The sequence below is a fragment of the Balaenoptera musculus genome, chromosome 15 (assembly GCF_009873245.2).
Source record: "Balaenoptera musculus isolate JJ_BM4_2016_0621 chromosome 15, mBalMus1.pri.v3, whole genome shotgun sequence".
NCBI classification, from domain to species: domain Eukaryota; kingdom Metazoa; phylum Chordata; class Mammalia; order Artiodactyla; family Balaenopteridae; genus Balaenoptera; species Balaenoptera musculus.
This window is the reverse complement of record NC_045799.1, coordinates 51,280,730-51,294,059: the sequence shown is the minus strand read 5'-3', so window position 1 is coordinate 51,294,059 and position 13,330 is coordinate 51,280,730. Positions and strand designations below refer to the sequence as shown.

Genomic DNA, 13,330 nt, shown 5'->3' with positions numbered 1-13,330 from the left:
TCAGTAGTTGTGGCATGTGGGCTCAGTAGTTGTGGCTCGTGGGCTCTAGAGCACAGGCTCAGTAGTTGTGGCCTGCAGGCTTAGTTGCTCCGTGGCATGTGGGATCTTCCTGGACCAGGGCTCGAACCCGTGTCCCCTGCATTGGCAGGCAGATTCTTAACCACTGCGCCATGAGGAAAGTCCCTCTATTTTTAATTTTTTGAGGAACCTTCAATATCGGTTTTCATAGTGGCTGCACCATTTTACATTCCGACCAACAGAACACAAGTGTTCCCTTTTCTCCACATCCTGGCCAAAGCTTGTTATCTCCTGTCTCTCTGCCATTCTAACAGGTGTGAGGTGTTATCTCATAGTGGTTTTGATTTGCATTTCCCTAATGATTAGTGATGTTGAACACCTTTTCATGTATCTGTTGGTCATCTGAATATATTCTTTGGAAAAAAAGTCTATCCATGCCCTTTGCCCATTTAAAAATTGGATTTTTTTTTTCTTTTTTGCTATTGAGTTGTATGACTTCTTTATATTTTTTGGATACTAACCCCTTATCATATAAGTGTCTGTGAATACTTTCTCCCATTCAGTAGGTTGCCTTTTAATTTTGTTGATCATTTTGTTTGCTGTGCAGAGCTTTTTTATTTTGATGTAGTTCTACCTGTTTATTTTTCCTTCTGTTGCTTGTGCTAATATCCTCCCTTTGATTGTGAGCTGGACCTAGTGACTAACTTCTAGTGAACAGAATATAGCAAAAGTGATAAAAATGTCACTTCCAAGATTAGGTTACAAAATGAATGTAGCTTCCATCTTGGTCAAGTTTTCTCTCTTTCTCTGATTACTCGCTGTGGGGGAAGCCAGTTGCCATATCACAAGGTCACTCCAGCAACCTGGGAAGAGGCCCACATGGTGAAGAACTGAGGCCAATAGATACCAAGGAACTGAGGTCAGCCAGCAACAACAGAAGTGAACTTGGAAGTGGATCCTCCCCCAGTTGAGCCTTTAGAGACTGCAGCCCTGGCTAACAGCTTGACTACAACCACCTCCCAGGAGACCCTCAGCGAGAACCACCTATCTACCAGCTCCTGGACTCCTGACCCACAGAAACTGTGAGGTAATAAATGTTTGTTGTTTCAAGACTGCTAAGTTTTAGGGTAATTTGTTATGCAGCAATAGATAATGAATACAAGCCAAAAAAAGAGTATAACAGACATGAGCACCTGAAAGGGAAAAATCATGCATAAGTAGTAGTCCCAGGAGGAGTGGAAAGAGAGGAAGGATCAGAAGAGAGATTGGTTGAGAATTTTCCGAAACTGACCAATATCAGCAAACACATTGTGAAAAGTGGTAAAAATCCTAAGCAGAGGAACACAAAGAAAACCACACAAAGGCACATCACTGTAAAAATGTTGAAAACCTAAGACAAAGAAAAAACAATATTAAAAGCAGCCAGAGGTAAAGGACAGATTGCATTAAAAGAATAAAAATAATACTGGCAGCTGACATATCAGTGGACATAATGGAAGCCAGAAGACAATAGAACGGAATGGATAAGCAAAAATGATCTATCCATATGATGGAGTACTATTCAGCAATAAAAAAGAACAAGTATTTATTATAAATGCCACAACATGAATGAACCTCCAAAAATTCTTCTAAGTGAAAGAAGCCAGACATAAAATACATACTATATGATTTTTTGCATATGAATCCAAATGATTCCATTCTTATGAAATGCCCAGAATAGGTAAATATATAAAGACAGAAAGTAGACTAGTGGTTGCCTTGGGCTAGAGATGGGAACAAGGAACGTTTGCAAATGAACATGAAAGATCTTTTCAGAGTGATGAAAATGTTCTAACATTGGATTTTGGTTATGGTCACACAACTCTGTAAATTTACTAAAAGCCATCAAACTTCATGGTATGAATTACTGATTAATGTTACAATATGTAAATTATACCTCAGTAAATCTGTTTTAAAAAGAAGATAATAGAATTACATTGTAGAAGTGTTTAAAAAACCCTGCTAAAGTAGAATTCTATATCAAGGAAAAATTCCTTCAAAAACCAAGGCCAAAAATATATTTTCAGGCAAACAAAAACTCTGAGACTTTATCACCAGAAAATCTGCACTAAAGGAAATAGATATTGTTTAGGCAGGAAGAAAACAGTTCTAGATGGAAGCTTAAGGGTGAATGAAGGTTTAAAGAACAATGCAAAGGGTAAATATGTGCTAAATTTATTTTTAATTAATTTTTATTGGAGTATAGCTGCTTTACAATGCTGTGTTAGTTTCTGCTGTACAGCAAAGTGAATCAGCTACACGTATACATATACCCCCTCTTTTTTGGATTTCCTTCCCATTTAGGTCACCACAGAGCATTGGGTAGAGTTCCCTGTGCTATACAGTAGGTTCTCATTAGTTATCTATTTTATACATAGTATCAATAGTGTATATATGTCAATCCCAATCTCCCAATTCATCCCACCGCCCCCTCCCCTCCTTGGTATCCATAGGTTTGTTCTCTACTTCTGTGTCTCTATTTCTACTTTGCAAATAAGTTCATCTGTATCATTTTTCTAGATTCCACATGTAAGCAATATTATAAATATGTGCTAAATTTAAATGAATACCGATTACACAAAAAACAATAATGTCTTATGGGTTTTTAAAAATACACAGAATTGAAATAGTTGAACGAAATAGCACATATCTCTGTAAGTAGAACAAATGGAATTTAAGTGTGCTATGTACCTTGCATTGTCTGGAATGTGAAATGTACTAGTTTATTGTAAACTTTAATAAGTTAAAAATGCACATTGTAATCTTAGGATAACCACCAAGAGAACAGCAAAATAACTTACAAATTCTAAACTAACAGAGGAGAAAATACAAAGTAAAAAAACAAACAAATCCACTAAATCAATCCAAAAGACCAGAAAGGAAATAAGAGAATATGGAATTGGTGGGATAAATAAAAAACACTGAATAACATGGTAGATTCAAAACCAAATGAATTAGAATTTTTATTAGTTGTAAAGGACCAAAGCTTCTATTTAAAAAGTAAAGATAGACAAATTAATGTTTTTTTAAACTCCAGCTATATTCTGTTTATAAGAAATACATCTAAAATATATGGCTACAGTTAGAATAAATGCAAAAGGATGGACAAGGAAAATATCCTTCAAAAATCAGGGAGAAATAAAATCATTTCCAGACCAAAATAACTGAGAGTGTTTGGCACCAGCATAAAAACAGTAAAGGACGTGGTACAGAATGTACTGCAGGCAGAAGGAAAGTTACTGGAGAAGCATGAGGAAAAAACAGAAAGAGCTAACTATGTACATGAATTTAAATGACCATTGTCTTCCCCAAACAACAATAATGTTTTGTGGAGTTAAAAAAGAGAATTAAAATATATAACAATAGTATATAAAGTGGTGATGGTGGGATGTGTGTGAATAAAATTAAAGTGTTCCAAGGTCTTGGTATTTTCCAGGAGCATAGGAAAGATACTAATTCACCTGAGACTTTGATAAATTACATATGTGTATCTCAATATCTAGGCTTACCACTAAAATAATAAAATAAGAATATATAGTTTCCAGCTAGTGTGGGGTAGGGAGGAAAATATAGAATGAGAAAAAATAATCCAAAAAAGGGAGAGAATAAGCCATATAGACTAAGCAGGACTAGTATAAAATATAAAATGATAGATATAAATTTTAATGTATCATAAGTAATACTCGTAAATAGCCTACATATTCCATTTAGAAGACAAATATTACCAGACTGGGTAAAATACTCACCTGTTCTTCTTGCCACTTTATGGCCTAGTGTGGCCTCTTGGGTAGTTTACCTGGAATGCCCCCTCAAAGCCTTCCTAGCATTGAGCCAGCATCCCTGCTTCATTACGATCAAATAGCTTGGTGGATGAATCAGCCAATCTCAGAGCTGCCCTAACTTGGGAAATCTTTTTAAATGAAATAATAAACCTTCCTAATAAACCAGCTGAGTGTGGGTTATCTGTTACTTACAATCAAAAGTATCCCAACTGGTATAATATTTTTTTGATTTTCATTCCTAGAAATTTATGTTAAAATTTTGTTTGTTGGGTGATATTACATTCAATATTTTCTGCATTAACCAATATCTCTATTATTGGAAGTACTAGTCAGAGGCTGGAAGACCATTCAGTGAGGATGTTATAGAAAGGATTCAAGCACAGGGCAATGTTTAAAATCCCTTCCAACACTAAGATTCCTGGAGTCTATAGTTTTGTACTTGCTTACCGAATGAAGACTTCTTCCATAGTGGTGACAGAGGCCCCAAAGCTGGCAATGCCCAGCTCTTCCTGCCTCAGTTCCAAGTCAGTAAATAGAGATTCAAACCTGGGACGGAAGAACAGTTTTATTCCTCAATGGTGGAAGGTGAATCCCTCATTATCACCACTGGCTTTCTACAGAGGAAAAAGCATGGGCTATGGAGTCTAGAATATTTTTGTTCAAATCTCAACTCTGTCCCTCTCTAGCTTCATGACTCTGAACTTGAACAATGAGCATAATAGCATTTACTTCAAAAACTTTCTGTAAGGATAAATCAAACATATTATACCTAGCACATTGCAGATGCAAAGTAAATATTAATTAATCTCTTTTATCTTGAGCAAGAAGAAATAACAGTACTATTTTTGGAGTGCTTACTAAATGCCAGGGGCCATTCTAAGCCCTTTTCCATATATTAACTCTGTGAATCCTCTCAACGGCTCGCTGAGGACAGTGCTGAAAAGGTAAATAACTTCTGTGGGAGCCTGGCAACAACTGGACTGGGAGTCAGCCACACCTACTAGACTGCCCATAGTAGCCAGCCTGCCACAACAGAAGAGCACACATAGCCCACATAGGAAACACCTGTAGAGCATAGAGCTCTGGTGACCAGACAGGAGTGCACTGCTGGGATGCATAGGATGTGATGTCCCCTACCTAAGGCCACTTCTCCAAGATCAGGAAATGTGACCAATCTATCAAATACATAAAAATAAAAACAGCTGGAATTAGGCAAAATGAGGTGACAGAAGAATATTTTCCAAATGAAGGAACAACATAAAACCCCAGAAACAGAACTAAGTGAAGTCACTAACTGATAAAGAGTTCAAGGTAATTATCCTAAAGATGCTCAAAGAACTCAGGAGAAATATGGGTGAACACAGTGAAAAGTTTAACAAGGGGTTAGAAAATATGAAGAAGAACCAAACAGAGCTGAAGAATACAATAACTGAAGTAAAAAAATACACTAGAAGGAATCAACAGTAGATTAAACAATACAGAAAAATGGATCAGCTAACTGGAAGACAGAGTAACGGAAATCACTCAAGCTGAACAGAAACAAGAATTTTTTAAAATGAGGACAGTTTAAGAGACTTCTTGGACAATATCAAGTGTACTAACATTCACATTACAGGGGTCCCAGAAGGAAAAGAGAGAGAGAGAGAAAGGGACTGAGGACATATTTGAAGACATAATACCTGAAAATTTCCCTAACCTGGGAAGGGAAACAGATATTCAGGTCCAGGAAGTAAGAGAGTCCCAAACAGGACCAACCCAAAGAAGACCACACCAAAACACATTGTAGTTAAAATGGCAAAAATTAAAGACAAAGAGAAAATATTAAAAGCAGCAAGGGAAAAGCAACAAGTTATGTACAAGGGGACTCCCATAAGGCTATCAGGTGACTTTCAGCAGAACCTCTGCAGGCTAGAAGGGAGTGGCACAATATATTTAAAATGATGAAAGGGAAAAACCTACAATCAATAATACTCTACCCAGAAAGGCTGTCATTCAGATTTAATGGGGAGATCAATAGTGTTACAGACAATAAAAGCTAAAAGAGTTCAGCACCACAAAACTAGCTTTACAAGAAATGTTAAAGGGACTTCTCTAAGCAAAAAGAAAAGGTCACAAGTAGAAATGTGAAAATTATGAAAGGAAAAATATCATTAGTAAAGGCAAATATACAGTAAAGGTACTAAGTCAACCACTTATAATGCTATTAGGAAGGTTAAAAGACAAAAGTAGTATAACCATCTATATCCACAATAAGTAGTTAAGGGATACACAAAACAAAAAGTTGTAAAATATGGTGTCAAAAACAGTAAACATTGGTGGGGGGAAGTAAAAATGCAGGGTTGTTAAAATACGTTCCAACTTAAGAGATCAGCAACTTGAAATTATAGATATAGATATATAGATATAGTTTGCTATACATTAACCTCATGGTAACCACAAACCTAAAATCTGTAATAGATATACTCACAAAAAAGAGAAAGGAATCCAAATAGAACAATAAAGATAGTCATCAAATCACAAGGAAAGAGAGCAAAAGAAGAAGAAAGAAACAAAAAAGAACTACAAAACAACCCCCAAACAATTAACAATTGGCAATAAGTACAAATAATTACTTTAAATGTAAATGGACTAAATACTCCCATCAAAAGACAGAGTGGCTGAATGGATACAAAAACAAGACCCATTTATACATTGCCTACTAGAGACTTCAGATCTAAATACACACACAGACTAAAAATGAGGGGATGGAAAAAGGTATTCCATGCTAATGGAAATAAAAAGAAAGCCAGGGTAGCAATACTTATATCAGACAAAATAGACTTTAAAATGAAGACAGTAACAAGAGACAAAGAAGTACATTACATAATGATGAAGGGATCAATCCAAGAAAAAGATATAACAATTGTAAATATATATGCACCCAATATAGGATCACCTAAATATATAAAGCAAATAGTGACAGACATAAAGGGAGATACTGATAGTAACACAATAATACTAGGGGACTTTAACTCCCCACTTACATCAATGGACAGACCATCCAGACAGAAAATCAATAAGGAAACTCTGGGCTTAAATGACACATTACACCAGATGGACTCTCTCTCTCTCTCTGTATATATATATATGGAACATTCCATCCAAAAGCAGCAGAATACACATTCTTTTCAAGTGCACATGGAATATTCTCCAGGATAGATCACATGCCAGGCCAAAAAACAAGTCTTGGTAAGTTTAAGAAAATTGAAATCATATCAAGCATCTTTTCTGACCAAAACACTATGAGACTAGAAATCAACTACACGAAAAAAACTGCAAAAACCACAAACACCTGGAGGCTAAACAATCGGCTACTAAACAACGAATGAGTCACTGAAGAAATCAAAGAAGAAATTAAAAAATACCTGGAGACAAATGAAAATGAAAACACAATAATCCAAAATGTGCGTGATGCAGCAAAGGCAGTTCTAAGAAGGAAGTTTATAGTGATACAAGCCTACCTCAGGAAACAAGAAAAATCTCAAATAAACAATCTAAACTTACACCTAAAGGAACCAGAAGAAGAAAAATAAACAAAACCCAAATTTAGTAGAAGAAAATAAATCATAAATGTTAGAGCAGAAATAAATGAAATAAAGACCAAAAAAAATAGAAAATAATCAATAAAACTAAGAGCAGTTTCTTTGAAAAGATAAACAAATTGATAAGCCTTTAACCAGACTCATCAAGAAAAAAAGAGAGAGGGCCCAAATCAATAAAATCAGAATGAAAAAGGAGAAGTTACAATGGACACCACAGAAACACAAAGGAATATAAGACATTACTATGAACAATTATACACCAATAACATGGACAACCTAGAAGAAATGGACAAATTCACAGAAATGTACAATCTCCCAAGACTGAAACAGGAAGAAATAGAAAATATGAACAGACCAATTACCAGTAATGAAATTGAATCAATAAAAACAAAACAAAACAAACAAAAAAAACCTCCTAACAAACAAAAGTCCAGGACCAGATGTCTTCACAGGTGAATTCTACCAAACATTTAGAGAAGAAAAATCCTTCTCAAACTATTCCAAAAAATTGCAGAGGAAGTAATGCTTCCAAACTCTATCTACAAGGCCCTGATACCAAAACCAGACAAAGATACAGCACAAAAAAAGAAAATTACAGGCCAATATCACTAATGAACATAGATGCAAAAATCCTCAATAAAATATTAGCAAACTGTGCAGGGCAGAAGTTGAGACACAGATGTAGAGAACAGACATATGGACACCAAGGGGGGAAAACTGCGGTGGAGTGGGGATGGTGGTGTGCTGATTTGGGCGATTGGGATTGACATGTATACACTGATGTGTATAAAATTGATGACTAATAAGAACCTGCAGTATAAAAAAACAAACAAACAAAACAACTAATACTAAACTTTCATTGGGTTATTTGTATGGAAATATGTTAATATAAATGTTTCAGACATTACATGAAATTTCTAAAAATCTTATATGTTCTGGTATAATGTTATAAGTCATAATCCTAGTTATTACTTTAAAATGTATATCTCAGAAATAACTAATTTTCTTGTCAACTGCATTATTATGAACTTTCATCAAATCTTTAACCGTGGTCATTTTTAAGTCTTTTGTCATTTACAGACAGTTCTGGGTGTACTCTGATGCTTTTGCAAATATGTTCCTATAAAAGGTTTTCATCTTCAAGAAAATCATGGAAAAGACTCTGACAAGTACAGGTTTCTGGTAACTGACTGTACTGCTGAACTGAATGAATAAGCATTTTCAGAACTCTAATGAAAAACTGATGAACTCATAAAAGTGCTAACAAAAGATCAAGATGAAAAAAAAATTAATTACATGGGACTGAGTGAACTGATGAGGATGAGTATAATTTTTGTGACTTTGTTTGAATTAAAAAAAAAAAATCCCACAGGGACTCAGAGGCAAAGAATATACAAATCAATTTTCACTGCAAAGTAAAGGAGCTGCTACAGTGGAGGATTACTGGACTGAATGTCAATATTATGACATAGTATGAGTGTGTTTCATGTTTGGTAATTGCAATCATTGTTGCTTTTGTTGTGCTCATCCATGTACAATGCTTGATGTCAGTCTATCTCTTGTAAAAATAAAATACAGTGTGTGTGTGTGTGTGTGTGAAAAAAAAAATTAGCAGACTGAATTCAGCAACACATTAAAAGGTTCATACATCATGATCAAGTGGGATTTATCCCAGGGATGCAAGGTTGGTTCAATCAATCAATGTGATACACCACATTAACAAACTAGAGAATAAAACCATATGATCATCTCAATAGATGCAGAAAAAGCTTTTGGACAAAATTCAACATCCATTTATGATAAAAACTCTCCACAAAGTGGATATAGAGGGACCATTCGTCAACATAATAGGGCCATATATGATAAGCCCACAGCTGACATCATACTTGACAGTGAAAAGCTGAAAGCATTTCCTCTCAGATCAGGAATAAGACAAGGATGCCCACTCTCACCACTTTCATTCAACATAGTATTAGAAGTACTGGCCACAGCAATCAGACAAGAAAAAGAAATAAAAGGAATCCAAATTGGAAGGGAAGAGGTAAAACTGTCACTGTTTGCAGATGACATGATACTATACATAAAAATTCGAAAGATGCTACCAGAAAACTACTAGAGTTCCTCAATGAATTTGGTAAAGTTGCAGGATACAAAATTAATACACAGAAATCTGTTGCATTTCTATACACTAACAACGAAAGATCTGAAAGAGAAATTAAATAAACAATCCCATTTACCATCACATCAAAAGAATAAAATACTTGGGGATAAACCTACCTAAGGAGACCAAAGACCTGTACTAAGAAAACTATAAGATGCTGATGAAAGAATTCGAAGATGACACAAACAGATGGAAAAATATACCATGTTCTTGGATAGGCAGAATCAATATTGTGAAAATGACTATACATAGAAAATCCTCAAGATGCCACCAAAAAAACTACTAGAACTCAATGAATTTGGTAAAAGTTGCAGGATACAAAATTAATATACAGAAATCTATTGCATTTCTATACACTTACAACAAATTATCAGAAAGAGAAATGAAGGAAACAATCCCGTTTACTGTCACATAAAAAAGAACACAATACCTAGGAATAAACCTACCTATGGAGATAAAAGACCTGTTCTTGGAAAACTATAAGACACTAATGAAAGAAATTCAAGACAACACAAAGAGGTGGATATACTGTGTTCATGGATTGGAAGAATTATTACTATTAAAATGACCATACTACCCAAGGCAATCTACAGATTCAATGCAATCTCTATCAAAATACCAATGACATTTTTGACGGAACTAGAACAAATAAGTCTAAAATTTGTATGGAAACACGAAAGGCCTTGAATAGCCAAAGCAATCTTGAGAAAGAAATCTAGAGCTGGAGGTATCATGCAAAGCTACAGTAATCAAAACAATATGGTACTGGCACAAAAACAGACAAATAGATCAATGAAACAGAATACAGAACGCAGAAATAAACCTATGCACCTATGGTCAATTAATTTACAACAAAGGAGGCAAGAATATGCAATGGGGAAAACACAGTCTCTTCATTAAGTTGTGCTGGGAAAACTGGACAGCTACATGTAAAAGAGTGAAATTAGAACATTTTCTCACATCATATACAAAAATAAACTCAAAATATATTAAAGACCTAAATGTAAGACCAGAAGTCATAAAACTCCTAGAAGAAAACATAGGCAGAACACTCTTTGACATAAATCGTAACAACATTTTTTTGGATCTGTCTCCTAAGGCAAAGGAAACAAAAGCAAAAATAAACAAATGGGACCTAATTAAACTTAAAAGCTTTTGCACAGCAAAGGAAACTATTGACAAGCAAAAAGATAAACTACTGAATGGGAGAAAATATTTGCAAATAGTATATGACTGATAAGGGGTTAATATCCAAAATATATAAACAGCTCATTCAACTCAATATCAAAGAAAAAGCAACCTGATTTTAAAATGGGCAGAAGATCTGAATAGGCATTTTTCCAGTTTGGATGGAAGGGTTTGAAAGCCACTGTGAAGTAGACTGAGTAATGCATGGGTGATGAGATAAAGCAGGCAACATGCTTGGCCCATTTTTAGAGAGTTTTGACTGTGCAGGGTTGCAGGGCATGGAGTGGTGGCTGGAAAGACAGGTAGGCTCAAGAGAGTGTTTTTCCAGATCACACTAATATGTTCATGGAAATGACCCAAAGAGAGAGAAGTTGGTGATGTAGATGAGAGAGGAAATTATCAAACAAGTGAACTCTTGAGAAGGTGAGGTGGGTGGGTACTTGGGCTGGTGACGAAGCAAGCAAGTTTGTAGGTTTGTGATAGGGATAAAATAGAGTTCTTGTTGGATGGTGTTTATTTTCTCAATGAAGTATAAGGTAAGATTCCTATCTGAAAGCAACATGGGGACTGAGGAGAGGGAGAGAGGGAAGTGTTAGGAACCAATCTGAGGTCTGAGATAATTACAGGGCTGACTTCTGCTCCCACCCCACATCAGAAATCCACTTATAACTTTATAGTCAGCCTTCCATATCCAAATGTTCCACATCTGCAGATTTAACCAAACGGGGATAGTGTAGTAATGTACTAGTACCATAGTAACCTATTTATTGAAAAAATCTGTGTATAAGTGGACCCACGCAGTTCAAACCTGTGTTGTTCAAGGGTCAACTGTAATTTAGAGGAAAATCAAGTAAACTCTTCATCTGAGCTCAGTTACTTGGGTGCATGTAATTAGAGTTCACACAATCAAGGGCCCCTCTAAAGCCATCTTAAAGAATTTGATTTTAACCTGAAGGCAACTGGGAACCATCAAGGGTTTTTAAGGAGGAGGAAACATGATCAGAGTCCTGTATTTTCAAGTGCACTCTGGCTGGGGTGTGGTGTCTTTCTAGGAAATACCAAAGGCCTAGGGATCCAGACCATTACAGCTTCGAGTGCCCTTGGCGAGGACAGGGATAGGAGAGACAACTGCACACTCAGTACATGCAAACAATTACTCCAGTCCTCTCAGGTCCATACCTGTGCACGCTCTCTTTAGGAAGTATAAATGTTATTTCTTCACCAGTGCTAGACTGGAAAATTACATTTGGTGTGTGTTGATAAATCAGATGAGAAATCTTCTCTGTGTTACAGTGAGGTTTTTTCACTAAAGTCATATAATATCCTGCACCTGAAACAACAGTTAAAAGATCATGAAACAGTTTTACCCTTTTTAGTCACATTTAGTGTTCTATATCCTAGAACAGGATAGCTCCACAGGATAGAGAAGCTGGTGAGCCCTGCGGGGTTGAATTTAAACCACAGTGAACTTGCCTCTGAAGGTCTGTAATGCTACTCTTGAGTCTTACCTTCTACTCCATAGTTGGGAGGTGATAATAGCACATTTAGCAATGCTAGGCAAAATAAAGGAGGGTTGTATTAAGGGCAACACTCTCTTTAAGTGATAACTAATGTGGGGAAGTGAAAACTTAGTAGGTAGGGCCCTTGAACATTAAGGTTAAGAACAAGCATACCTCTATCATAATTAAATTATGTTTTTGAGGATACATACCTTATGGTATTCTAAACATTCTTTCAGAAATTACTAGTAACACTTGTTACTGCACTGCTGGCAATGCAGTCATTCAACAAACATTCATTGAGCTCTCATGATGTGACAGGCACTCTTCTAGGCACTAAGCACATAGCAGTGTACCAAATAGTCAAAGATCCCTACTCTCAAGGGGCTTTCCTTAAAGGGATGTGAGACAGATAATAAGGTAAATAAGTAAAATTTAGAGTATATTAGTGACAAGTGCTAAGGCGAAAGATGAACAGGGGAGGGGATACAGAGTATCGGGGATTGTGACTTTAAACAGGGTCACAAGGAAAGCCTCACTGAGAATGTGACATCTGTAAAAGGACTGAAGACCTAAGAAAGAGGAGAAGGCATGGCAATGTGTGGCCCGGAGGAAGGAGCAGGCCCAGTATGCTGGATAAGAAAGGGGGCCATGAGGCAGGAGCAGAGCAAAGCAGCTGAAGAACTTTAGGAAATGTGGTCGGGGTAATAGGACCAGGCCAAGCAAGGCCTTTGGGCCACTCCCAGGACTCTGCCTTTTCCTTTCAGTGGGACAGGAAGTCATTGGTGGACTGAGCAGAAGAGTGACACACTCATTCTGACAACTGGGCAGAGACCAGGGGTGGGTTAGAAGCAACTGCAATAATGCAGGTAGAAGAATGGCAGCCTGGACCAGGGCGCTAACAAGTGGTAGAGGTGGGAGGAAGGCAAGGTCACTAGAGTTTGCAGATGGATCAGTTATGGGCTATGAGAGACAGAGGATCAGGGAGCCCCCAAGGTTCTGGCCAAGCACCTAGAAGAATGGAGCTGCCTTTACTGTGGGGGAGATGGTTTGGCAGTAAAG

At 36.5% G+C, this 13,330-nt stretch overlaps 1 protein-coding gene across 1 annotated transcript in view; it reads right to left on the bottom strand.

Annotated features, from left to right (window-relative positions):
* The window catches only part of LOC118881627 (ATP-binding cassette sub-family A member 17-like), a 78,106-nt gene that overhangs the window by 34,196 nt on the left and 30,580 nt on the right, over positions 1–13,330 (bottom strand). Inside the window, 2 exon segments of the mRNA XM_036826752.1 lie at positions 4,287–4,385; positions 11,949–12,099. Coding sequence (XP_036682647.1) covers positions 4,287–4,385; positions 11,949–12,099 — 250 coding nt within the window.